This window comes from Delphinapterus leucas, chromosome 14 (assembly GCF_059928025.1).
Source record: "Delphinapterus leucas isolate spDelLeu-1000000601 "Yukka" chromosome 14, BTC_Dleu_Yukka2, whole genome shotgun sequence".
Lineage (NCBI taxonomy): Eukaryota > Metazoa > Chordata > Mammalia > Artiodactyla > Monodontidae > Delphinapterus > Delphinapterus leucas.
Window position 1 is genome coordinate 17269841 of NC_143142.1, and position 27393 is coordinate 17297233.

Sequence of the window (27393 nt, forward strand, 5' to 3'; positions counted from 1 at the left end):
AGTCTCCAGAGCAACACGGACTGTTCAGTGTGTAACCAGTGTCTATTGCCTGACAGTCCCCTTGATGGTGTCACGGCATCACCCCCACTGGCGGTGGGCAGGGCAGGAATACTGAGTCCCATTTTACAGCAGAGGAAAGAAGTAATTTGCTCAGAGAGGCTGAGAGAGAGGAGTAATTTGCCTAGGGATGCCCCGCTGGCTCATGGGAGAGCTGGACCTGAAAGCCAGATCCCAGTGACTGGACATCTTGGGTCCCTGAAAACCCAGTGGGTGGCTCAGCTTCCTTCCTGGAAGGCCACTGGACTCTCCCCTCTTGGAGTCTGACCCACCTCTGTTCGCGTCCCAGCTTGGCCACTTGCTGCGGTGTTCCTGGGGCTGCCACCTGGGGTTTGCTGGAGGTCAGAGCTCTGCCAGTTGGGGAGATCTGGGTTATTCTGACTGCCACTCCTGCCCCGGCCTGGACTCCCCCTGCCTTGGGTGCCCCTGAGCTGTCACCCTGGCCGAGCAGGAATGAGGAAGGGAGGCCAGGCCCTCGCTTTCACTGTGACTCTGACTTCCTTCCCACCTCTGAGCCCCTTCCTGGTCATCGGCTTCCCCTTTCTGCTCCGAGCCCTGCCCACTGCAGGCTGTGTGACCTCAAGCAAGTCACCCCACGTCTCTGAGCATGTTTCCTCAATTGTGAGGGATGGTCACAGGCGGCACGCCAGGGGCATAGGAGGCGCTCACAGGTCTGCTCCAGGTGAGGTCAGAGGGTGGGAGAGGCTACGGAAGGAGGTGGTGGTGTGGTGGGGCAGACAGGAGGGCCATTGACCAAACGGGAACATGCTTATTTTTCTTTGGGTGGTGAGTAACGGCCGCCCCTCCTGCCCCCGCCCTTGCTGCCGCCGCACAAAGGGTCCTCAGTCTCACTGGACGCCTGTTTTTCCCTGAGGGTGGAGTGGCCTGGCTTCCACCCGGCTGACCTGGAGGGCTGACCACCTTCTGGGACAGCTCGTCAAGGGTATATATGGGGGGGGGCTACTTCCAACGTGTGTCCCCGATGGGCTCCACAGGCTCAGGGGGACCCCGGTGGGCAAGGGGCCAACTGACCTCAGACAGGGACCGGTTTGCCCGTTCACTCCTGTCCCTGTGTCCCTTGGCAGAGAGGAGGGGCTGAGGAATACCTGTGGACAGAGTGAATGGTGAAGGAAGGAAGGAATGAGTGACTGAACAGATGAATCAGCAAGGCGGGGGCATCAGGAGAACCCGCCTGCTCAGATTCAGACTTGGGTTTGGGCAAGTGTCCTGGCATCTCTGAGCCTCAGTTTCCTCATCTGCAAAATGGACTCATGATAGCTGCCACCTCATGGGGGGACATTGAACCTCATAGGTCAGAGAGCCCAGCACGCAGTAGGTGCTCAATAAATTATGTCAAAGGATGGGAAGGAGGAAGTTAGCTAGCTGGGTAGAGGTTCAGCTGTGGAGCTCTGTCTGCCCTGTGGAGAATGACTTAGCTGTTTGTGATTCCTTTCACTTATACACATGCGTTCATTCATTCGTTTGTTCATTCATTCAGCAAGTATATCTTGGATAGATACTATGTGCCAGGCCCTGTCCTAGGCACTGGGGACTCAGTGGTGACTGGAACAGAAGAGGTCCCTGCCTTCCTGGAGCTTGTGTCCGCGTTCCCATCATTGGGGGCTGCACTTTATGAGGCTCTGACACCCACAATGACCATGCAACCCAGCAGTAGGTGCTGTGATTAGTTCGCTTTTAGAAATGAGGAAACTGAGGCTCAGAGAGCTGACATAATCTGCCTGGGGTCACACAGCTACTAAGTGGCAAAGCCACGATCGAAACTCTAAGTCTTTTTGTGCAGTGCCCGCTTGCCCCGTGACTTCCAAGGGGCGTGGCATTTAGAAAGATGACCCCAGGGAGAGGGCTTCATAGACCCTGAAGGGATGAACTCAAATGAGCTTAAAAGCAGGTGGTTGGAATCCTAGCCACATTCCCTTCCTGTTGAGTTGTGACCTCGGCTGGGTCTCTTGGTCTCTCCAAGCCTCAGTTTGCTCATCTGTGAAATGGGGATGAGAAGTAAACGCGAGAGCGCTCAGCACATGATGGGTGTTGGATAAATGTCAGCCCCTCCCCTCCATTCTCCCTAGACGTGGTTTATTCATCTGACAATGGAGACGATGATATCTAACTTCTAGAGTTATTTTTTGGATTAAAAGAGATAGAAGATGCTGTGTGACATGTATCAATGGGAGGATAGGCACTGCTAATGTGGGATTTCAGGCCTTATTCTCAGCCATAATTCCAAGCAGTTAGCCAGAGACGCAGCCTACTGTTGGCATAGGCTGGTGAGGCCGGCTGGGGCAGAGACAGGATCTCAAACTGGTTTTCTGCTGCCTGGGGCTCCCTTCCCGGCTCCTGCCCGACCCATTCATTCCACGGTGTCTGCTCTCTTCTCTGACTTGGTCACCTCGAGATTTTTGCACGTGGGTATGAGGTGGAGGGGTGTGTGTAGGTATGGGTGGGTGGGTATCCTGTCTCCTCTGGGCCTCAGTCTCCCAGCTAGGAAATGGGGCCGTGACGGAAGACAGATGGAAACAAGGAGGGGAGAAGACCCTTTCAGAAGGCCAGGTCTTCGCGTAGAGTCACAAGTCCTGGGTCACGTCTCCCCAGCTGTAAATTGAGGGAATATTAACAATGAAAAGGCAGCTGCCTTTTGTTAACATTTACTATGCGCCAGGCGCTGTCTTAAACTCTTGAATTATCAACTCAATCAATTATCTTCCATTATCATTCAATCCTCACAACAGCCTTTTGGTGTAAGAGCTATCATTTTATTTTTTAATTCAAAGCATGAATGTAGAGTCCAACCAATAGCTATAAAGCAAATATGGGTTCACCCCTCCCAGGTGGCAGTAATTGTTTCCCCCATTGTACAGATGAGGAAACTGAGGCCCAGAGAGAGATGACTTGCTCCTAGCCGCCCTGCCAGGAAGTGGCAGGTGGGGAAGAGGACATAGGTTGGGTAGTTTCTGAGGCCACAGAATCCTCTCTGGGGGGGGCTCTCTGTGGCTGTGACTGTCCTCCAGGAGAGGGGCTGGGCTAGGGAGAAGGGGCCTCCGTCTTCCTAGCTGGATCTGGGTAGCATCACGCTCTGAGCAGGGCTGAGTTAGAGGGTGGAATCCAGGGCTGTGCTCTGATGGGAGGGGGCGAGGCAAGGGAAGAAGGAGCCGGAGCCTCCTGGGACAGGGACTTCATGTCCTTGAGCCCCTGCTCTGTGCCAGCCCCTGTGCTGGACCCTTTATGAGCGTCTAACCTCACGACGTTCCCTTGTTGCACTGAGGAAACTGAAGCTCCGGGAGGGGAAGTGACTTGTCTGAGGTCACCAAGCTGGGAAGTGTTATTGAGATGTAATTCACATGCATCTCACCCTTTCAACGTATACAATTTAGTGGCTTTGTAGAGTGTTCAGAGTTATACAGACATCACCACTGTCTAGTTTCCGTGCCTTTTCATCACCCCCAAAATGAACCCCATACCCGCTAGCAGTCACTGTCTCCCCGCCTCCCCCCAGCCCCTGGCAACCACTAATTTGATTTCTGTTGCTATGGATGTGCCTATTCTGGACATTTCATGTAAATGGGATCCTATCACATGTGGCCTTCAGTGTTGTTCAGCGTGTGCTCTTAAACCATTTAGCCACACTGCCTCCTGGTGGCTCCCACCCTGGGGCCGGGGACCTTGGAAGCAAATGCGTGCCCGTGAGAGCTCAGAGGGGTATTTGTGTGCACTGTTGGAATCCCTCTGGCCAAGGACTTGCAGAATGACCAAGTAACTGCCGTGGTCACATTGGCCTTGCCCTCTGTGGGGCCCAGTGAGTCACCCCAGCCCTGCCCCGCCTGGGCACCCTCCTGGGTGGGGGGACCCGACAGGACACTGGGGCTCTGTCAGGCCTGGTCAGGCAGCCACTGTGCAGCAAACAGGAAGCGGGCTGGGCTGAGACCTGCTAGGTAAATACAGGCTGTCTGGGGAAGGTGCCCGGCATGGCGTGATGCCCCCTGTTGCTGCCGCCTGCCAGGGCCCAGGGAGCCTCGGGCAGCTTGGCAGGCAGTGGGTTTTGCCTGGCCAAGGGGCTGAGCTCCCAGCGGCAGCTGCTCTGAGGTGGCTGCCAGAGTCCCAGGCTCTGGGCCCAGCCAGTCCGCCCTCCCTGGCTATCATACCTTCCTTGGTCCTCAGTCTGTCTGTTCATCTTCTAATAATGATGATGTAATGATACCGATGATGCTGACAGCAGCCATCATTTACTGGGTGTGTGCTCTCTGCTGGGTGCTATCTTCTTTAACCCTCTCAACAATCCGGAGATAGGTGCTATGATCATCAGCATTTACAGGTGAGAAAACAGAGGCACAGAAAGGCCAGTGACTTGCCCAGGGTCACACAACTGGTGAGTGGGCAGTTTGCCTCTGGGGCCCCTGGTTCCCACCACTCACCCTAAACCACTCTTCTTCAACCCCCATCTTCCACCCTTTTCTTCTCGAGTCTCCTGGTCCTTGTAAAGTATCCACTGAAGGCGTAGGTCCTGGGGCCACGTGCATCCTAGACCTGCTTCTGCCTCTAAGGAGCTGGGCAACCCTGTAAGAGTGACTCCACCTCTCTGAGCCTCAGTTTCCTCACCTGGAGGGAGGGGGGTTGGACAGAGCCGGTGTTTTCTCTCTCGGCACCAGCAAACCTTGGGATCCATCCTCATCTTCCTCCCCACCTCCCCATCCGCCCACCCACTCACCCATCTTTTCTTCCTCCCCACCTTTCTTCTCTGATGCCTCAGGCTGCACCGTTCCTCAGTGCCCCCTGCTCTTTCCCAGCTCCGTACCCTTGACCTTGCTGTCTCCTCTGCTCTTGTATCCCATTCCACTTGTCAAGCCCTCCTCCTTGCAGCCCCTCCCTGTGCCCGTCAGGTTTAGTGCTGCCTCCTCCCACCTTCCTCCTTCCAGAACTTCAGAGGACCTTGCCTTGCAGTGTAAGAACTTACTGATGCCTCGGCACGATGCTGATTGCTGGAGAGACAGCAGACACAAAAGAGTCCCTCCTTCATGGAACTCAAAACTAGAGGAGAAGAGAGAAGATGAATAAGAGAATGATATAAGTAAAGGTCAAAGTCTAATCATGAGAAGCGCTATAAAGAGAGGCACAATTTGCTCTAAGAGTGAACACAAGGGAGCCGGCTTAGACTGTGGGGGGGGCAGGAGGGCTTTTCAGAGGAAGTGCTGGTTGAGATGATACTCAAAGAAAGGGTTAGTGGAGGAAGTACATCCCAGGCAGAGGGAACAGCCCAGGCAAAGGCCTGGAGGGGGAAAGCCACCTGCCTTCCCTCCTAGACTGTGAATTCCCTGAGCTTCCACTCCTGTTTGCCCTGCAAGCAGGTGGCACTCAGCAGATGGAGTGCACTGATCCCAGCTCCCTGGAATTCCTCCCCCTGGGGTAGAGCAGCCCCTGCACGCCTAAACTTGCCCCCAGATTTAAGCAGCTTTCCTTGGTCACATAATCAGGAGGATGGGATTTGACATTACGTGCCAGGGTTTCCATGAGATCAGGCAAAGCCACGGGGTAACGGTGAGGATGGGTCCCTTCTTCTACCCTCTGCGTGGGGACAGGGGGATGGAGCAAGAGACTTCCACCCCACCCCGGCTGAGTCCGGGATTCTCAGAAGGCACCTGCCATTCACGTAGTCTTGCGGTTTGCTGTTTACTGAGGGCTTACTCTGTGCCAGGTGCTTGACTCAATTCATATAATCCTCACGATGACCCAGTTAAGTTCCTCAGGGAAAGGTGAGGCAAGCGAGCCTCGGAGAGGCTAAGTAAGTCTCTCAAGCTCCTCCAGCTGATGAGCGGTGAGTCTGGGAGCCAACCCGCTGATCTGACATCAAAATGCAAGTTCTTTCCATGCCCCCTTAGCTCCTACCAGGTGCCCCCTCCTTAGGGGGGAGGGATTGTGGGTTTGGCTGCTCTGACTGAGTCCGCAGGGCCATCAGAGCAGAATGCATGACCTTCAGCCATGTTTCTGGAGAGCCTGGAGTCTGACCCAGGCAGAGAGGAAGGCTTGGGGACCCTGGCTCAGCACTGTATCTCCTCACCCTGCCCGGGACCCCTGCACCCCTGACCTCGGCCACTCCCGAGCCCTTCTGGTCTAACCAGCTCTTGCCACCAGACATGCCTCAGCTTCTTGCTTTGTCTATAGCGGTTTCTTCTATCTTCCCACCAGGTCAGCCCCAGCAGGGCAGGAGTTCTTTGTCTTGCTGACGTCTGTGTCCCCAAGACCTGGCACACAATAGGTGCTCAATAAACATTTGTTGAGTAAATACATAGGTGAATGGTTTCCAGTCCTGCTGCTTGATGCTAAAACAAAAACATTTGAAATCTGCTGCGTTAAGTGAACACAGCGGTCACACAGTGTGTGGGGATGTCCACGCTCTGCCTAAATGTCCTTCGCTGAGCCCCAGACATGCTCCTGGTGCCATCTGGGTGCTACCTGCTGCAAAGGCATTCCCAGGGCTCACAGCAGGCAAGCCGGCATGTGCCTGATCACATGGGGAGAGACAGGAAGAAACATACACGATATTTACACACAGAGGAGATGAAGGAGGACTCTCAGCCTCTCTCCTGCCCTGTACCCCTCCTTCCCTCTAAATATGGCATGGGTTTGGAATGTGTAATAACAGCCTACAGGGCAAATTAGAACAGGGAGTGAACTGTATCCCCAACCACAGAGAACAGGGCAGTGTTTGGGGAGGGGATGGCCACAGAGCAGGCTGTGTGTGTATGTGTGTGTGCGTGTGTGCACACGCACGTGTGTGTACACGTGTATATGTGTGTGGATGTGCATAGTGGTGTCTGTACACACTTGGGTTGTGTGGTGTGGAAGGAGTCCAAGGTTCGGAGTCCAGAGGCCTTCTTCAAGGCCGTTCGTTCACTCTCTGTGTGGCATCTCAGAGTCAGTTTCCTCAGCTGTAAAATGGGAGGCTCTGGCCGGTTAACCAAGGGAGAGGCTGGGAGGGCTTGGTGAATGTTAACCTGGGCCGAGAATGCCAGGCTGTAGTCCTACCACATGTGTGTGCCCGGCAGGCGGGGTGGTGAGGAGGACAGGTAAACTGGGACCGTATCATAATGGCGACGATGATTAAAGTATTTGTCAAGTGCTTATTAGGTGCCCAAGAGACAGCTGACTTGCCCACTACAGCAGCCCTATGGGATAGAAGCTGTTTTGCAACCCTCATTTTATTGTAGGGAAACCAAGGCTCAGAGAGATTAGCATGAGCTGAGAATAATAACCCTTACCTCCCGGGGCTGTTGTGCACCTTGAACAAGATATTCTAAGGGTCTGGTGTGGCGCCTGGCTCCCAGGCCATGCCTTCAACTGAGGGGTTAGGGTAGCCCAGGCTCCACAGCCAACTGCCAGGATTTGAATCCTGGTTCTGTCACTAATCTGCTGGGTGGTCTCAGGCAAGTCACTTAACCTCTCTGAGCCTCAGTTTCCTTATCTGTGAAAGGGGAGTTATAGCAGTACCTACCTCCAGGGCAGGATTTCTCAACCTCAGCACTATTGACTTTTTGGGCTGGGTCGTTCCTTGTGGTGGGGACTGTCCTGTACATTGTAGGATGTCTGGCACTATCCCTGGTCTGCCTTGACCCACTAGATGCCAGTAGCCCTCTCTCCTCTGCGCAGTGTGACAACCAAACATGTCTTCAGACATTGCCGAGTGTCCCTGGGGAGCAGTAGGGCCCCCAGCTGAGAACTGCTGGTCTAAGGTTGCAGTGAGGACCGGGTGAGAGTGCGTGTATGAAGCACTTGGGCCCATCAGAGCCACATAATCACGATGATGATGGGGGTTTAGTTCAAAATTGCTACTTCACCATAATTAATATGTTCATATTGATCTCTATGTGTCTTGTCAAGGCTACGAGCAGTGTGTGAGTGACTGAGGGGGCATTTGAACCTGGGGCTGGCTGACTCCAGACCCCCTGTTGTGGAGTCCCCAGAAACCCTGGATGCCATCTGAGTTGAGATTTCTTAGGGCAGGGGGTGCAGGCATGGTGGGGGTTTGAGCGGCTGCCTCCTCTGGCCCCCCTAAGGCAGGGGCTGTCCTGCCCCCGTGGGGCCCTGGGACGGGGTGCAGGAATAAGGAGGGTGTTAACAGCAGAAGCACGTGCCCAATGCCTCCTCTTCCCTTGACCCTGGGTCCCCATTGAGGTGAACAGGACTGGGCCGGGGGAAGTCTAATCTTCCCCCTCAATGCCTGCACCCCAGTGGACACCCTCTCTGCCTCCACATACCCCCATTCCTGCATTACTAAGCCCAGACTCATGTGGCAACCACTAGGGGTCTCCCTTTCCCACCTGGCAGGTGGATAGGAACTAATGTCTCCTGAAGTCCTACTAAGTGCTGGCATCAAGTGGGTGCTTCAAATTCCTGAGGGCACTGGCATTTCCCAAGAGCTTTAGGAGGAGGTGTGGTTACCCTGGTTTTACAGGTGGGGAAGCTGAGGCCCAGAGAGAGGAAGTGATTTACCCAGGATCACACAGCTGCTAATTAACCAGGGCCAAGATGGGAACTGGGTATATCTGATTTCAGCAACTGTGCTCCTAACCCTTACTTACTCCTTTGATTATAATCATTGACAGCCCCCAGTTTAATCCCAGGGTTGACACTGGACATGCCTGATCTCATTTACTTCTTCCTGCAAATGTATGAAAAAAGCTACTATATTGTACCCATTTTACAAATGAGGAAACTGAGGCTCGGGTAGCTAAGGTCACTTTCTCAAGGTCATGCTGCACATAAATAGCAGAGCTGGGGTTAGAACCCAGGCCTGGAAGACTCTAAAATCTAGGCTCTCCCTACCCTCTGGTGCCTAGAAGGGGGTCTGTCCCCGGCAGGAGCTCTGACCCTCTGTGTGCCCTGCTGCACCTGCCAAGAGAGGCCTCTTGCAGTGCCCTAGCCTTCCCTCCTGGCAGCCACAAAACAAACAAGGTGGGAACCAATCTTTATTTGTTTTTCTGCTAATGTGTGGGGATGGAGAGATATAGAAAAGAGGGCTTTCCAGACATTTTCCTGCAGCCCGGGTGGGATGGTCGGAGTTCCAGGAAACTTGCCCTTGGTGTCTAGCCCTCCCAGTGGCGTGCTGCAGAGGGCAGGGGGCTGACAGCCAGCAGGGCCTTGTCCCTCCCTTGCCCTTCTCCTGGCTAAAAGTTGGGCCTGGGAGCCAGAGAGAACTGGGTTGAAGTCCAACTCTTCTTATAAGCTATGTGACTTCCCCTCTTTTTATTTATTTATTTATTTATTGCTATACGCGGGCCTCTCACTGCTGTGGCCTCTCCCGTTGCAGAGCGCAGGCCCAGCAGCCATGGCTTACAGGCCCAGCCGCTCCACGGCATGTGGGATCCTCCCGGACCGGGGCACGAACCCACGTCCCCTGCATCGGCAGGCGGACTCCCAACTACTGCGCCACCAGGGAAGCCCATGACTTCCCCTCTTAAAGCTCCATTTTCCTCATCTGACAAATGGGAACAAATAATACCTTTGTCATCAGGTCGTGTGTCCATGTGGCACCCTTCTAGGTGTCAGGGACACAGGAGTGAACGAAACAGATGCATTCCCTATCTTCTGGTGCTCACAGCTCAGGAATTAACTAATCTCATGAACAAATGGTCAGGGAGGGCTTCCCAGAGGAATGGACATGAGCTGGGATCGCAGGTGGGCAGGAGTTAACCAGGCAAAGAGGGGAGGGAAGGGGTCAGCGCTTGGCACTGGGGAGCAGAGTTTGTGCACTGTGGGAAGTTAACTAAATTCTCGGAACCTTGGTTTCCTGTTCTGTGAAATGGGGTCATAATGATGGTGCTGGGAAATTGAGGGCTACTGACTCCCACAGTGGGTTCATGAGTATTTCTGAGCACCTAGTGTCCCTGAAGCATAGATTTGATGGTTATGTTTTAGTAGGTGCTTACGGTGTGGCAGGCACGGCACTGGCCACTGGAACACATGCTCTCTGCTTCAGCATCCCCATTTCACAGGTGAGGAAACCGAGGCTGTGAACCATCCACTTTCGCGTCACACGGTTGCTAAATGTGGAGCTTGGAACTTGAACCCTGCTCTGGGGGCCCCGAAGCTGGCTTGGTTGGCCAGGAGTAGGCCCCAGGCTCCAGATCTGGGGACCCAGTGTGACTCTGATGCCCTTTCTCCTCCAGCTAACGTCCAGGGTACCTGGACCTGAGGCAGACTCATGTTTCCAGGTCCCTGAAAGAGGCTCTGTTGCAGCTCCTGCCGGGGGCTGGCGGCCAACCACATCTGGGAGTGGCCACCCTGAACCCCTGTCATTACAACGGTGGCTTTGAAGAAGCTGGCAGCAGTGCTGTTTGCCCACGTGGGAGGGGGCTTCCTGGAGCCGGCCTGACTCCCCTCCTGTTCCCTTGCAGGCCGAGCAGTGCAGACAGGTCCAGGGGCAGCATGGCGGATCCCAGCGAAGGCCCCCGCGCGGGGCCTGGGGAGGTAGCCGAGCCCCCCGGGGATGAGAGTGGCATCCCCGGCGGGGAGGCCTTCCCCCTCTCTTCGCTGGCCAACCTGTTCGAGGGGGAGGACGGCTCCCCGTCGCCCTCTCCGGCTGATAGTGGTCGCCCTGCCGGCCCAGGCGATGGGCGACCAAACCTGCGCATGAAGTTCCAGGGCGCCTTCCGCAAGGGGGTGCCCAACCCCATCGACCTGCTGGAGTCCACCTTGTATGAGTCCTCAGTGGTGCCTGGGCCCAAGAAGGCGCCCATGGACTCGCTCTTTGACTATGGCACCTATCGTCAGCACCCCAGTGACAAGCGGTGGAGGAGGAAGGTCATAGAGTAAGTATTGCTGGCTGCCTGGCCGAGGGTCTCCGCCTCTGTATTGAATCCATCCATCCATCCATCCATCCATCCATCCATCCATCCATCCATTCATCCATTCACCCATCCATCCATCCTTCTATCCATTCATTCGTCTACCTATTCACTCATCCATCCATCCACCTATCTGTCCACCTTTCTGTATACTTGTCTATTCATTCATCTGTCTGTCCACTTATCCATCCATCTGTATATCCATCCATCTGTGTATCCATCCATTATCTACTCATTCATTCATCCAGCTACCTATCTTTCCACCTAGCCATCCACTTGTCCAGTCCGTCCATCCATCCACCATCACTCATTCAAATATCTATCGACCCATCTATTCATCTGCTGTCTCTCTGCCCAGCCATCCGCCCATGAAAACCTCTCTCAGGCCTGTGTGTGTGTCTGGAGGAGAGTCTTAAAGTCTGCGGATGCCCTGTTGTCACCTGGTCCTCCTCTGTTCCCCCTTGCTGATCACAGACTCATTTATGCCCTTGGATGAAGCCCACTCACCTCCTCAGCCCTGGCTTTGTTTCCTTTATTTATTCACTGAGCCACCGATTTGTTCGGTGACCGTTTCTGGAGCACCCACCACATGCCAGGTAGGGCGGTTGGCCCTGGGGCTCCAGGGGTGAGTCAGAACAGACGTTACCCCTACTCAGCTCAGACACTGAGTAGCTGTCACTGGTACCTTCAGTTTGGAGGACAAGACAGGTAATAAGCAAGTGATTAGACAATTCACTTTTGGGGAGGTGCTGAGGTGGGAGAGGGGAGCTGATACAGAAAAGGTAGTCCAGGAGGGCTTCCTGGAGCAGCTGACATTTAAGCCCAACGCTAAGGGGTGAAAAAGGGCAGCCACACAGTGGGGGTGGTGGGAGGAAGGTGTTCCAGGTGGAGGGAAGTGCATGTACAGGGGCCCAAGGCTAGAGGGGCTCAATGTGTCCAAGAAATGGGGCCTCGCAGTCCACATGCTGTACTGGACAAATTGCATAACCTCCACTCAGAGGTGGAAACAGGCCCAGGGCAGCAAAGTGCCCTGGTGTCCCATCCCTCCAAGGTCACATTGGAAGCTGGTGGACTCCCTGTCTCCCTTTCCCCTCCCTCAGACCCCCTCCTTCAAGCCCTCATCCCCACCATCACCCCAGACAGCCAGGGCTAACGGCTTTGCGGGGGCCGCAGAGGAGTTGGGACGTGGCTAAGCGGCTGAGGTCTTCAGAGACCCCGAAGGCTGCCTCGGTGAAGACTGAGGGTGAGGGTGTTACTTCATCTCATTTTTTGGCTCAAAGGTCACAGTTCAGGAGCAGATAAAATGGGGGCTGCCCTAGCCTGTGTGCCCCCGTCGTCAGGAAGCACCTCTTCCCCCTTCCCTGGCCCCCCATCACTGGAGGCCCTGCCCTGGGGTGTAAAATCTGGGGCCCGGGCAGAGGAAGGAGGGAGAGCGGCTGTCCACTCCCCCTGGTGAGCCGCTGGCCTTCTCTGCCCTGAAGCCCCTGCCTCAGTGTCCCTTCCCCGTCTGGCCCTGCCACCTCTGTCGTGGTTCACTCTCTGCTCCCCTACACCCCCTCTTCTCCCTCCCCATCTCCACCTCTTTCTCTTCTCCATCCTGTCTTCATTTCACAGATTGTTCTTCGCCCTTGTATGTTCCGGGCACTGGGTGCGTGAGGACATGACACAGGGCGTCCCTGCCCTCATGGTGCCCCTGGGCTGCTGCTGCTCCAGCTCTTTGGCCCTCAAAACCTAGCACACAGTAGGTGCCCAATGAGTGTTTATTGAATGACTGAATGAATGTGTGTTTTTTTCCCTTTTTTCTTTCTCCATTGCTTCCTCTCCCCCAGCCCTCTCCATCTTGTTCTGTCTCCACCTGCCTCTGTAGCTCGGCATTTCTCCCACACATACAGACTCTGGACACACAGTAGGCGCTAAATAATAATAGGAATATCAGCTAACATTTATTGGGTGTTTACTTTGGTGGGGCCTGGACTAAGAACCTATGTGCGTGGCCTCATTTGTCTCAAATGTTTGTTGAATGAATAAATCAAGGAGTGAATGATTGAATAAAAGATAGAGTTGCTTTATCTTTTAGTCTGGTGTTCCTCCTTTATTTTCTTACTATCTTTGTCTCTTCCAGTCTCTGGATTCTTAAGTACTTAGTAAATGACAAATGGATGGATGGTGGGTGGGTGGATGGGTGGGTGTGTGGATGGGTGGATGGATGGCTGGAAGAGTGGATGGGTGGATGGGTGTGTGTGTGCGTGGATGGATGGATAGGTAGACGGATGGATGAGTGGATTGATGGGTGAATGGATGGGTGGGTGGATGGATGGATGGATGGATGGATGGATGGGTGGGTGGGTGGATGGGTGGGTGGGTGGATGGGTGGGTGGGTGGATGGGTGGGTGGGTGGATGGGTGGGCTGTGTGTTTTCTGTCTGTCTCCAACCAACACACTGGTACCAGGTAGAGTCTATTGGGATAAAACTTTCCTTTGTGTCTCCAGATGTCTTTCTCCTCTCAGTCTGGTCCCTCCCTAGGGCTCCAGCTGCCCCCACCCCCCAATCCCTGGGCCCCTAAGGCTAGAGACTGTGGGATGGGCAGAGGATGAGCCCTCCTATCACCCGGCTTCCTCCCCCTTCAGGAAGCAGCCACAGAGCCCCAAAGCTCCCACGCCCCAGCCGCCTCCCATACTCAAAGTCTTCAACCGGCCTATCCTCTTTGACATCGTGTCTCGGGGCTCCACCGCTGACCTGGACGGGCTGCTCCCCTTCTTGCTGATCCACAAGAAGCGGCTGACTGACGAGGAGTTCCGGGGTAAGCCACCCAGGAATAGCAGGTGGGCCAGCTGGGGGTTGGGGGAGGCCTGGCATTGGGGGCCCCCTTTCCCCTCAGCATTTTCCCTTGGGTTAGTGGGCTGCGCTAGCCAGGAAGAGCACTGGACAGGGAGTCTTGTCCTGTGTGTCCTTTACCATATTACTTAACCTCTCTGGGCCTTTGCTGCCTTTCTTTGTTCATTCATTCAGGCTTCATTTATGAAAAGATTAGTGTCATAGGTGAGCAGAGTTTACCCACCTGGATTCAAATCCCACCATTACCACTTAAGGGACGTGTGGCCTCTCTGGGTCTCAGTTTCCTCATCTGTACCCTGGGGAATAATAATAGCATAGTCCTGGCCTCTGAGGACAGAGAATTCCATAGTGCCAAGCACAAGGCAGCTGGGGTCCCAGGAGCTCCTGCCCTCTCTGAGGGGAGCTCTGGAGTGGGGAGCAGGGCATTCCTGCTTCTGCTTCTGAGGCTCTGCCCCCCTCCCCGCCCAGCTTTCTGGCTCCCCGCTATAGGCTGGAGCCCAGTCACCATTGCCCTGGGACTTACTCAGCCCAGACAGCTCACTCTCCAGCCTCGTCCAGGCTCAGAACACCCACCTCGGGGCACTAGCTCCCTCCACTACCCCAGGGCTTCCCTGCAAATTGGGGAAGGTGGCCTGTGAGCCTCTCCACCCAAGTCAGCCACCTGCTAAGTGCCGGGTGCCAGGTGAGCTGTAATTAACTGGCCGAGTGACCCCACAAATCCATATAAAATGTCGAGAATTGTGGCAGCTCGGGGCTGACGAAGCTTCAGGGAGATCAGGGGCCATTTTTGGAGACTTTAGGTACTTCAAGTAAATTAAGTGTGAAAGTAGGCTGACCGGGTCTGCAGTATATTTTTCACATATACCTTTATCAACCAGATTCTTTGAACACCAAAACGATATGATGCTGTATTATTGTGTCCATCAGAAGAGAATTACCGGACTTATAAAAAATATTCATTCATGGTGCCCAGCCAGGTGCTGTGGCCTCGTTTGGGGCACGAGCTTAGAGTTGCGGAGAGGGTCTCCGTGATGGTGTGAATCTCATTTGGCGATAACCCACATTTAAGCCCCGGCCAAATGGCCCCAGCTGGTCCCCCAAGTTCACCAGGCAAAAGTGGGGAGCTTTGGGGGTGGAGTGAACCCCTGTGAGATGGGGATCATGGTGCCTGTGCTTCGGCGTATAGAGCAGCATCAGGCTGGGCTTGCCAAGCCTTCTGGCTTCTGAGTTCAGGACTGAGCTGAAAGGGGGCTCTAAGCCTAGGCTGGGAACCCCCAGGCCAGTGTGTCTGCATGAGGGTGGGTGGGGGACCCTAAGATAGGCTGGGAGAGGGCCCTGAAATTGTACAAAATAACGCACCTGTAGAGGGGGATTTACCGTGAGGCCCATTAATTAGGCTTCAGGCCCCTTGCGTGCTCTGGCCCTTTGTAGCCCTGGACCTAATCTGGAACTTGTAATTGTGTGTTCGCTTTCATTAACAGGATCCCCAAATTGTGTAAGTCTCAGGCTCCCCAAAACCTGGATTTGCCCCTGCGTGTTTTTCTAGCCAGAGGCTCGTGAGCCAGAGGCTCATTGATTCTTAGGGGAGTCAGTGACCGGCCCTCCCCTCCGCCCACACACAACCTCCAACTTGGCAGTTAACTTAGGGCCCTTGGCTCCAGCCGCCCCTCATCCCCTCGTGGGCAGAGCTACTTCGCCACCTACTGGTGGAGTCCGTAACTGCAACCCCTCCCCATTTCTGGGTAGCCGCCGTTCTTTGTGTCTTATACCAGGACCCAGGCTGGCAGCCCCGGACCCTGCTACAGCCTGGGCCTGGGGGTGTGGAAGTCCAAATCCAGGGTCTAGTTCCACATCCCACACAAACCACTTGAGCTCCTGTGGTTTGGAATTCCCTGCAGTGCCCAGCTTGCCCCTTCGCTGAATGTGTATTAATTCAACAAGTGGTTATTGGGCACCTACCAAGTGTCAGGCTCTGTGCTGGTGTGGGGCGGAAGTGGTGAGTGAAGCAGATATGACCCTGTCCTCAAGTTGCTCTCAGTCTCGAGGGTGAGACCAACTTGATCAAGCAATCACAGAAATAAATACACAATTACAAACTGTAATTTGTGTCCACAAGAGGCTGTATTGGACAATTTGACCTAATCAGGAAGATCTGGGAGAATTTCTGGGAGGAGGTGACACTTGAGCTAAGTCTGAATGAACTGCAGTTAGCCAGGTAAAAAGAGGTGGAGGAAGGATTAGAGAGGAGGTGAAAGAACAGCATGTGCAAAGGCCCTGTGGCTAAACATGACCAGAGTTGGACTCAGTTGCTATGTGGAAAGTGGATTAAAGGACGTCCAGAGAGGCTGGTGGAAACCAGGCACGTGAGAGAAATGGTGGCTGGGCCAGGTTGGTGGCAGTGGAGATGGAGCGTGGTGGAGGGGTTGGAGAAATAGGTAAAATCTGTGGGACTTGCTGGATGTGGGGAGAAGGGAGGACAAAGATAAGAGTGACACACAAGTTTTGGCTGGCTGGGGACACCATCATCTACGGAGGGGACACATGCAGACTGGGTTGGGCTTTGGGGAGGGAAAGATGACGAGGTCAGCGTGGAGAATCATGAGTTGCCTGACAATTAGAAAACAGACTGATTGAGGTTCCCCTGAGTGCGGGTGTGTCTGGACAGAATCTCCAGGGGCCTCGGCCAGCATTTGGGGTCCCCTCCACCTTATGAAGATGGGGAACTGGAGTCCATTATCATTTGGTACATAGTTACCTGGTGTCGACTCTGGGCTGGGCGCCAGGGGTGTAGCAAAAAGTAACCAGAACAAGGCTTGTCCGAGCAACCTCACTCCTAGGAGCATGGGACAGAAATTCAGGTCTCTGCGTTTTCACCACTTCCCAGCACCTAAGGAGAGGCTCTAAAGCATTTCTCGTGGAGTAATAAAGGCAGCAGTATTACTTATTGAAGACTCCTATCTGCCTGGCTCTGGGCTCATCAACAAATACCTATTAGCTCACGATTTCCCTTTTATATATATATAAGTTTATTTATTTATGGCTGCGTTGGGTCTTTGTTGCCACACGCGGGCTTTCTCTAGTTGTGGCAAGCAGGGGCTATTCTTTGTTGTGGTGTGCAGGCTTCTCATTGCGGTGGCTTCTCTTGTTGCAGAGCACGGGCTCTAGGCGCGTGGACTTCAGTAGTTGTGGCTCGCGGGCTCAACAGTTGCGGCTCACCTGCTCTAGAGCACAGGATCAGTAGTTGTGGCGCACGGGCTTAGTTGCTCCGTGACATGTGGGATCTTCCTGGACCAGGAATCGAACCCATGTCCCCAGCATTGGCAAGCAGATTCTTAACCACTGTGCCACCAGGGAAGTCCCACAATTTCCCTTTGTAGCCTCAATTTAGCTAGACAAGAAACTGAAGCAGAAAAGGTCACACAGAAATCAGGAGCAAAGCCCAATTCGAGCCCCCAAAGACCTGGCTCCAGAGCAGGCCCCTCAGCCCACACCTGCATTTCGCATTCCTCATCCCTTTCCTGATCCCCTTTCTGCATCTGGCCGTTTTGCCCCCTGCCTGATTCACAGGTAAGTTCTCTTTTCATTGACTCGCTCTTTTAAAGATATAAATCAACTCCTGTCACCATAAAAATTAATACAAGGGAAAGAAAATTGCAAAGGGACAGTAAGCATTAGTGGGAGGTGTTAAGGACCAATTAGGACAAAACAAAGACTGACTTCACAGGAGGGATTTGTCAAGCGGATGAAACCTTGCACACTCGGGTTTTTAATGTTATTATTGCTGCATCTGCAGAAGCCCCCAAATCCTCGAAGGTAATTTCACGTTCGCTATGGCTCACAGCCTCCACTTTGGGGAATGCTGCACTCCCTCTGCTCCCCTCTAGGGGCACTAGTGTAATCGCTTCATGGGAAAAGGATCTATGTGCAAATAGGCAGGAAAAGACTGCCTCCTGGGTCTGCTTTTAGAGGTTCACAGTCCTCATTAACAGATTAAAGGTTCTGAGAAGTCCTGTAGTGAAGAAATACGGTTGGCTTTGTTTAACCCAGCATTCCGCCTTTTTATTTGATTTTTAAAAATTCTCTCCAGATATGCTTTGGTAAACACCAACCTCTCTACAGGCTGCAGCTTCCCACATTTTAAAAAACTTCTGCTCCTGGGCTTCCCTGGTGGCGCAGTGGTTGAGAGTCCGCCTGCCGATGCAGGGGACACGGGTTCGTGCCCCGGTCCGGGAAGATCCCACATGCTGCGGAGCGGCTGGGCCCGTGAGCCATGGCCGCTGAGCCTGCGCGTCCGGAGCCTGTGCTCCGCAGCGGGAGAGGCCACAACAGTGAGAGGCCTGCGTACGCAAAACAAACAAACAAACAAAAAACCTTCTGCTCCTCTGAGTTTATTTGACCTTCTCAGTACCATGGGGAGCAGATAGGGAACAGGCTCGGAGAGGAGGACCGACACGGCCAGGACCTCTGGCTCCCTGCCCAGTGCCCTGTCCACAGCTGCCCAGCAGTTTGGGCCACGGGCCGAGCGCCCCTCCTCCCGCACGTCTCTACTCACAGAGCCATCCACGGGGAAGACCTGCCTGCCCAAAGCCCTGCTGAATCTGAGCAACGGCCGCAATGACACAATCCCTGTGCTCCTGGACATCGCTGAGCGCACGGGCAACATGCGCGAATTCATCAACTCGCCCTTCCGGGACATCTACTACCGAGGTGAGGCCCTGGGCTGGGCGGGAGGGGGGCACCGTCTTCACTTGTCCAACCATCCCCCCAACTGAGAGCTTCAGTCTGGGCCCCAAGTGCCAGCACATCCCCAGGAACCAGTTGTTGAATGAATGAATGAACGGACGAAAGGACAATAACTACCCCTTCCAACTTGGATATTCTGAGTTTCACAATCAAAGGTTCCAAGGTTCCCAGATGCAGTGAGCCAAAGGGGCCGTGAACCTGGAAATCTGGACCCAAGATGCTCAGGTTCTGGATACTCTGAGGCTTTGTTGCAATAGTTCTATGAGCCACCAGCTCAGAGAGGCACAGGTGTCACCAGTGCCAGCTCCCTGGGTCTAAATTCTGAGATCTGTGAATCCAACTTGACCTTCCAGATTCCTGGATATGCAGATTCAAAGGCTGTGAATTTTATATCCCAAATTCTGTGAGACCATGATGCCGTTGTTTCCTCTAGGATGAAAGCCTCTTATGAGTCTGAAAAGTTCCCACATTTGGGACCCTCCAAGTTGGATATCTCTTGAGCCTGAGATTCTGCTTGCGTGATGCAGCAGATCTGGGACCTTGGGCATCAGAGGCTCCACATCTGGGAATGTCTGAAGGTCTATTTGCTGCCCTCGGGTGGATTTCTCCCTTTTGCACCCCAGCGCCTCCCACGACTGGTTGGGTCTTTGCCCCTGGTGACTGTCCCTCACCCCATCCCAGGCCAGACCGCCCTGCACATCGCCATCGAGCGCCGCTGCAAACACTACGTGGAGCTCCTGGTGGCCCAAGGTGCCGATGTTCACGCCCAGGCCCGGGGACGCTTCTTCCAGCCCAAGGATGAGGGAGGCTACTTCTACTTTGGTGAGGAGGGGCCCGGTGGGGCCTGGGGCCCACGGGGGAGAGGCTGCGGGCTGGGGGCCTATGGTGGTGCTGGCAGCCCTGACCCCTCCCCAAACAGCCAGGGCTGCGCTGGCCACAGGCCCAGACAGCACCCAGTACACAGGCCGCCTTACTGGTCTTGGTCACTGAGGTCTTGTCTTTGAGGAGTAGAGCATCACCACACTGCCCTGAGCCTCAGTTTCCCCATCTCTACAGTGGGGATCGTGATGGGATCAGAGGGTTGTGATGGGGTGTCCCCACCCCTTAACACTCGCATCCTCCAGTCTGACTTAAGCTGGGACTGATGGTCGATTGCAGGGCCCAAATTCCATCACCGCCATGTCCCAGTTGGACCCATGAAAGATTTTAAATTTCACCCCTGCTCAAAGGCCCATGTTATTTGGGGTTCAGGCACAAAGTCCCTTAAAGAATCCCTCACAGCCTCCAAGTCACACGACGCCCCCCCCCCCCGCCCCCGTCTACCCGGGGGCATTGCCTCCAGACACGTGCAGCCAGCCGGGGCTTGTCCACGTTGACCGTGGGCACTGCATCCATTGTCACGGCGTCTGCCCCTGAGTGTCCGCCCCCGGGGCCCCGTCACTGACCACCCCCTCACCCACAGGTGAGCTGCCCCTGTCGCTGGCGGCCTGCACCAACCAGCCCCACATCGTCAACTACCTGACAGAGAACCCGCACAAGAAGGCGGACATGCGGCGCCAGGACTCCCGTGGCAACACAGTGCTGCACGCACTGGTGGCCATCGCTGACAACACTCGCGAGAACACCAAGTTCGTCACCAAGATGTACGACCTGCTGCTGCTCAAGTGTGCCCGCCTCTTCCCCGACAGCAACCTGGAGGCCGTGCTCAACAACGACAGCCTCTCGCCCCTCATGATGGCTGCGAAGACGGGCAAGATTGGGGTGAGGGCAGGGCCGGGGGCACACACCCATTCTTGCCCCTCCACACACACACACACACACACACACACACACACACACACACACACGGGAGGGACTGCTGCTGGCATGCATTATTATTAATGTGCACACCCACCTCCCATCCTGCCAACCCCAGTGTGCAGATGTCCCAGCTCAAGAACTGCTGTGGCTCCCTATTGTCCAGCCAAGCTATTCAACCTCATCCCAGAGCCTCTCTGCTCCTCCCACCCCATTGGATGCTCACTGCCCCATTCCCACCAGCCAGGGCAAGCCACTGACAGAGAGCTGAGTCCCAGAGCTGCAGCCCTGCAGTACTCCCCTCTGCTCCATGGCAGGGGTCCTGGCTCAGCCTCTAACCTGCTGAGTGGCTGTGTGCCAGTCGCTTCCCTGTCAGGCCTCACAGCACAGGGCCTAGAGCAGGATTTCTCAGCTTGGGCACTAGTGCCATTTGGGTCTGGATGTTCTGGGGCGTGGGGCTGCTCTATGTCATTGTGGGATGTTTAGCTGCATCCCTGGCCTCGACCCACTAGATGCCAGTAGTACCCCCCACCGATTGTGACAACCCCAAATGTCTCCAGGCATTGCCAAATTGTCCCCTGGGTGGGGCACCCATCGACCTGATTGAGAACCAAATCTGGGGTTCTCTAGAGTCAGGAGCACCTGGGTCCAAGGCCAGGCTCTGCCGCTTCCCAGCATGTCACCTCAGGCATCTCACCGGTCTGTGCCTCAGTTTCCTCATCTGTAAAATGGGGATAACAGTAGTGCCCCGTGGTATGGTGTTCTGACAACTCAGTGAGGTGATCCACTTAAAGCTGTTAATAAAGATCCTGGGATGGGTAATAAGTGCTCAGTAATCGGTAAGAGTTATTATTCCTCTATTTAAAACATAGCAAAAAATTACTAAAATCACAATTATGCCAGAGTCCTGAGGTGGTAGAAAAGGCCTGGGTTTAAAACCTGACTTTGCCTATTGAACTCTGTGGCCTGGGGGGACCCCCACCTGGATCTGTTGCCCAGTTCCCCTGTGTGTAAGCCAGAGATAGTGGGAGTAGCAATAAGAAGGACCGAATAGGATAATTGTTACTAGATTTAACTGATCAGTAAGATTGATTAATTGCTGTTTTAATTAATATAAAGAAGATACTCATGACAACTCAGATTTTCAAGGCTGACCTGGGTTCAGTCTGGATTCAGTGGGCTGTGTGGCCTCAGGCAACATCCTTCTTTTCTCTGAGCCTCTGTTTGCTCATCTGTCAACCAGGATGGTAAGGGTAGGAAATAAACAAGATGATGTGAGGAAAGGGTCCGGCATGCAGCAGGTGCTCAGTAAATATTTTACCCTTCCCTCCATCCTGCTCTCTGGGAAGGTGCTATTTGATGGGCTGACCAAGCTCCCCGGGTCCCTCCAATGTGTGTGGCCCAGCAGCAGTGCTCCCCGCCCCCCAGAGGACCCCCTGACCCTCCCTCCTCCCATGCAGATCTTTCAGCACATCATCCGTCGGGAGGTGACAGACGAGGACACCAGGCATCTGTCCCGCAAGTTCAAGGACTGGGCCTATGGGCCAGTGTATTCCTCGCTCTATGACCTCTCCTCCCTGGACACGTGTGGGGAAGAGGCCTCCGTGCTGGAGATCCTGGTGTACAACAGCAAGATCGAGGTAGGCATCAGGGCAGGAGATGGGGCCCAGCGAAGGAGGGGCCCAAAGTGGTGGGTCTGTGAACTGGGTGCAGAAGAAGAGGCCAACTAAGTGCCCAGAACAGCATCTGGCACTGGGGGGCAATGAGAGGTTGTAAGGGTCGGCCTTCAGGGGCAAGCAGGACTGGTTCAGAATCCTGGCTCTGTAACTTACGTGCTGTCTGACTCAGGACAAACTACCCAACCTCTCTGAGTTGCAGCTTCCTCTTTTGTACCATGTGGATAAAGATAGAGCATTTCTCATTGGGTTGCTGGGAGGACCAAATGAACAGCCTGGCGCAGGGTAAACAGTATGTGTCAGCTATTATCATTAGCATTTGTTATATGAAGTTTTCAAAAGCTCTTTTTTTTTTAACTTAGGAGTATTTTATGAACATCGTTCTGCACCATTAAATATTCTTCTGCAATATCATTGCTGTGTGGAAATGTACCACATTCTAATGAACCATTCCTCTATTCTTGGTCATTTGGGTTTGTTTCTGCACTTAACTATCAGGAATAACACTGCAGTGGCATCTTTGTGACTACATAATTGCACAAATCCTTGATGATAAACTCAAGTCGTTAAAGGGACAGGATGCTGTACAAATGGGGTAGAAAGTGCTGGGTCCTGGGTGCAGAAGGTCTCCCTTCTAGCCCTGGCTCTGTGAGCTTGGACAGATGCCTTTCCCCTACCAGAGGTCACTTCCCTCATCTTTGAAATTAGTGACCAACTTGATTTAGATTGGGGATGGTGGGAAGTTTAGCATCTCTGCTGCAAACTCTGATTGATTGGTAGTGTCTGCCCAGGGAACTGTATAGAGAACTATTGTGTGGGACTCAATTATTGATGTCTGTCCTGGGTTCAGAGTTGGAAAATTGTGGTGAGTCAAGTATTTATTATCCTTGGGCTAAATTTCCAAGTCCCACTTCCTGAATCAGAATTTCTGAGGTTGAAACCCAGGGATTTATATTTTTAACAAGCTCCATAGGTGATTTTGCTGCCAGTGGCTTGGCACCATCCACAGATTGGAGTTTGGGGACCACAAGAATAGATATTCTTTAGGGATCTTTCTAGCTCTGGGTTCTATGAGTCTAGAACAGGCTGGAAAGGTAAGTTGGGGCAGAATTGGGCAGAGCCTCGAATGCTGAGCCCAGAAGTTTGGGTGTCGTTGAAGAATAAATTAGGAGGAAAAAGTGCTCCCAGGGCAGAAGGTGGGGGAAGGCGTACTGGAGTCAGCCTGTCTAGCCCCCTGACCACCCCGCCTTCCACAGAATCGCCACGAGATGCTGGCCGTGGAACCCATCAATGAACTACTTCGGGACAAGTGGCGAAAGTTTGGGGCCGTTTCCTTCTACATCAACGTGGCCTCCTATCTGTGCGCCATGGTCATCTTTACCCTCACCGCCTACTACCAGCCGCTGGAGGGCACTGTGAGTGACCGCGAACCAGGCAGAAGCTGGGGCACAGTGGGTTCCCCCGTGGGAGGGACTGGAGAAGGCTTAGGGATGGATAGGGGGAATTCCCTGGCGGTCCAGTGGTTAAGACTCCGTGCTGTCACTGCTGAGGGCCTGGATTCAGTAAATCCCTGGTCGGGGGAACTAAGATTCCACAAGCTGTATGGTGCAGCCCAAAAAAAAAAAAAAAAAAAAGAAACGGGTGGGGAGGTGCCTACCCCACACCCAGGGGGAAGAGGGTGAGGGAGGAGGCTCCACAGGACGTAGATGTTCGGGGCATTGGGGAACATATGGATCTGGGACCAGATGTTGGTGGGGCTGGAGGAGGACTTGCATGCTCCCTGCCCCCCAGCCACCATACCCTTACCTCACCACGGTGGACTACCTGAGGCTGGCCGGCGAGATCATCACGCTCTTCACCGGGGTCCTGTTCTTTTTCACCAACGTGAGTGCTTGGCCTCCCCCCTCATCCCCCCGCTCACCCTGCCCGTCCCTCTCCTCTCCCTCCACCTGTTTTAGCTCCGTTCTCCTCCCCTCCACACTTCTCTTGGCTCCACCTCTCTCACACGTCCCCTCCCTTCCTCCAGATCAAAGACTTGTTCATGAAGAAATGCCCTGGAGTGAATTCTCTCTTCATCGATGGCTCCTTCCAACTACTCTAGTGAGTAGAGGTCCCTGGGGTGGCAGCTTCGGGGTGAGGAAGGTGGTGTTGGGAGGGACATCATCCAGGTTTGGTGGTGGGATAGGGGCTGACTCTGTTAGGAGTGAATTCACCCAGCCTGATGAGGACAAGGCCAGTGTCAAGCAAAAGGGTCTTCTGGTTAAAGCAAGATTCTGGTTGCTAAAGAGTTATCACCATATACACCATGGATAGAAATAATTTAACCTCTTATGCTTGTGATTAATTGCTAAAGTCTGCCAGGAGTGCCCATGTTAAGAATCTTGAGGCTGTGTCTGTGTTTAGTGGGAAAGAGTGCTGGGATTGATTAATGATGTCTGCCTAGGGCACAGGATGTGTTGTTACGTGTGTATTACTGCTTTTGCCTTTTCCTTAGAGTTAGAGAACAATGAAAATTCACTTAGCCACAAAATCGCCCCTGAACACCACTGAATCTTTCTCTACCAGTTCCAAAGGACATCACTTTGGGTTCTGGTAGGGCCTCAGGGCCATTACACATGTATCAGTTGCCAATTAATTGAGCGTTCTGGTTAACAGGATGCTGGGGAACCCAGTGAATCCACATGGTTTCTCTTCTGGGTGTCATTGGACTGACCTACTACCTAGAGGGCTTGAGGGCATGCCTCCCCCTCCAGGGCCTCATTCTCCCCTCTCCCCTCTGGCCCTTCTTGTGACCTCTGCTGCCCTGTAGCTTCATCTACTCTGTGCTGGTGATTGTCTCGGCGGCCCTCTACCTGGCGGGGATTGAGGCCTACCTGGCCGTCATGGTCTTTGCCTTGGTCCTGGGCTGGATGAACGCCCTTTACTTCACCCGTGGGCTGAAGCTGACGGGGACCTATAGCATCATGATCCAGAAGGTATGGGGTCGGGGGATTCCCTCTGGACTTGTGTGTCCTTGGAGAAAGCCACACACACCACATATGTACAGACAGTGCTGGCGGCCTTGAGGCTGTGGGGTGCCGTGGGGGCAGTGGGCAGGGCCTGGACATCGGAGAGGGACAGGGTGGAGCTGGAGAGAAGATTTGGGATGAGGTGTTGGGAAAGCGAGAAACCACGTGTCTCATCTTTGCCTCCATATTCCCGCCGGGGTCTTTAGATCCTCTTCAAAGATCTTTTCCGCTTCCTGCTGGTCTACTTGCTCTTCATGATTGGCTACGCTTCAGGTGAGCTCCGGGTGCCCAGGTGGGCCTGGCGGGGGTGGTACTGGGACTGGAGCGGCCACCACAATGTGTGGAGGAAAATAACCAGCGTTTGTAGAGTTCTTATTGTGTGCCTGGCACTGGGCTAAGTCCTTTCCCATTCCTGCCTCATTTAATCCTCCCAACAAGTCTGTAAGGGAAGTGCCTTTCTTATCACCTTTTACAGATAAGGAAACCAAGGCTTAGAAAGGTTAAATATTGTGCCCAAGTTCAAAAGCTAGGGAATGGTAAAACTGGTGTCTTAGCTATTGTTGCAAAAGAAGCCACCCAAAACTTAGTGGCTTAAAACAACCACCACTGACGATTACATTCAAGTCTGTGGCCCAGCTGGGTGGTTGTGCCGACCTGGGCCAGGTTTGGCTAATCTTGATGGGCTCCTGTGTCTGTGCTCAGCTGGCGGGTTGGCTGCCGGCTGACTGGTGTAGCTAGGGGGTGACCTCAGTTGGGGGTGACTTCGCTGTCTTCCCTGGGGTCACTCATCTCCAGCCGGCTAGCTTGGACTTGGTCACATGGTGGTCTGAGGGTTCCCAGAATGTGAGCGGAAGTGTTCAAGGTCACTGCCTGGCACAGCATCACTTCTGCTTCACCCTATTGACCAAAGCAAGTCTTAAAGCCAGCCTTGATTCAAGGAGTGGGAAATAGACTCTACCCTCTTGGTGGCAGGAGCTACAAAGCCACATTGAAGGGGTGTGGTTACAGGGGAGGGTGCATTTTAATCATTCACCTACCAGCCCAGGTCTTTCTTTTTTTTTAATATAAATTTATTTATTTTATTTTTGGCTGCATTGGGTCTTCGTTGCTGCATGTGGGCTTTCTCTAGTTGCAGCGAGCGGGGGCCGCTCTTCGCTGTGGTGCGTGGGCTTCTCATTGTGGTGGCCTCTCTTGTTGCGGAGCATGGTCTCTAGGTGTGCAGGCTTCAGTAGTTGTGGCGTGTGGGCTTAGTTGCTCTGCGGCATGTGGGATCCTCCCGGACCAGGGCTCGAACCCGTGTCCCCTGCACTGGCAGGCAGATTCTTAACCACTGCGCCACCAGGGAAGCCCCAGCCCAGGTCTTTCTTAAGGCTCAGCACTGGCTCCCTCTAATAGGCTTTCTCCTTGATGACCCAATGCTGTGGGACCTCAGTGGCACAGACCATGGGGGAAGGACCAGGTATGGGGAAACTAATCAAGCTGTTGGGCTGGTTCCCAAGGGGTGGGTGATCTGCCATCCAATGCCCAGTATCCAAAAGGGAGTGGCCAACTCAGGCTTCACCAGGCCACATTCACATCTGAGGAGGTTGGTCTAGGAACCAGCACTGGCAGCAGGAAATCTGATGATGGTGATATTTTAACCCAGATGGTGCCAAGGCTCTGTGTGGATTATTTTGGAGAAGGAGAACTGTGGCCTTAGCTTAGCTGGGGAGAGAGGGACAGGGGCCAACTGCCCCTACCAGGAGTAGGACTGGAAAGAACTAGACAGATTGTCAAGGGTTCTCCAATGGTTTGAAAGTCATATCAAGAGTCCAGCCGTACCACAGTCCTAAATATAGAAACTGAGGCAGAAAGCTAGGGGTTAAAGTAGCAACTTAGTGGTCAGCTTGGTCCCAGGGCTTCTCCTGTTAGGGAACACTAGATCTTCATTCTGAGGCTAACATATCCCAAACATGGTACATGTGCTGCTGTTTCCCACTATTGTGCTCATGACAGACATTGCTAATGGATCACAGAATCCCTCTCAACACATATTTCAGCAGTCACTACAGAATTGAATAGCATTAGTATATGAGTTGGAACCTGCTTACTGTAATCCCAGGTTGAAGGCATGGTGACAGTCTATGCCCCACTGACTGAAGGGGCTCAGCCCTCTCACGCTCCCTGCTGTGAATGGTGTAGGAGCAGATGCACATGTTGGTGCTAAACTGTGTTGAGAAGGACTCTGAAGCTTCTTCTGGGTTTAGTGGGAAGGGATGAGCACCACGATCAGTTTGAGATGTCTGGAGGGGGTGAGGGTCTTAGTGAGAACAGCTTCTTCCACCCTTCCTCTCTGGGCTGCTGTGAGCTGGGAAACAGGAGCACGCGAGAGAGTCTGCCCCCAGAATGCTGGCATTCCAGGCCCCCAAGACCTCTAAGAACAA

General features: G+C 53.8%; 1 protein-coding gene across 1 annotated transcript in view; it reads left to right on the forward strand.

Annotated features, from left to right (window-relative positions):
- The first annotated feature begins 10464 nt into the window (after window positions 1-10464).
- TRPV4 (transient receptor potential cation channel subfamily V member 4) overlaps window positions 10465-27393 on the forward strand; it is a 33037-nt gene continuing 16108 nt past the window's right edge. The window contains exons 1-11 of the mRNA XM_030764334.2: window positions 10465-10874; window positions 13539-13711; window positions 18301-18453; window positions 19171-19311; window positions 19952-20250; window positions 21747-21926; window positions 23219-23377; window positions 23754-23846; window positions 23989-24062; window positions 24772-24937; window positions 25177-25243. Coding sequence (XP_030620194.1) covers window positions 10492-10874; window positions 13539-13711; window positions 18301-18453; window positions 19171-19311; window positions 19952-20250; window positions 21747-21926; window positions 23219-23377; window positions 23754-23846; window positions 23989-24062; window positions 24772-24937; window positions 25177-25243 — 1888 coding nt within the window. The 5' untranslated portion in view covers window positions 10465-10491. The remainder of the gene's footprint in view (window positions 10875-13538; window positions 13712-18300; window positions 18454-19170; window positions 19312-19951; window positions 20251-21746; window positions 21927-23218; window positions 23378-23753; window positions 23847-23988; window positions 24063-24771; window positions 24938-25176; window positions 25244-27393) is intronic.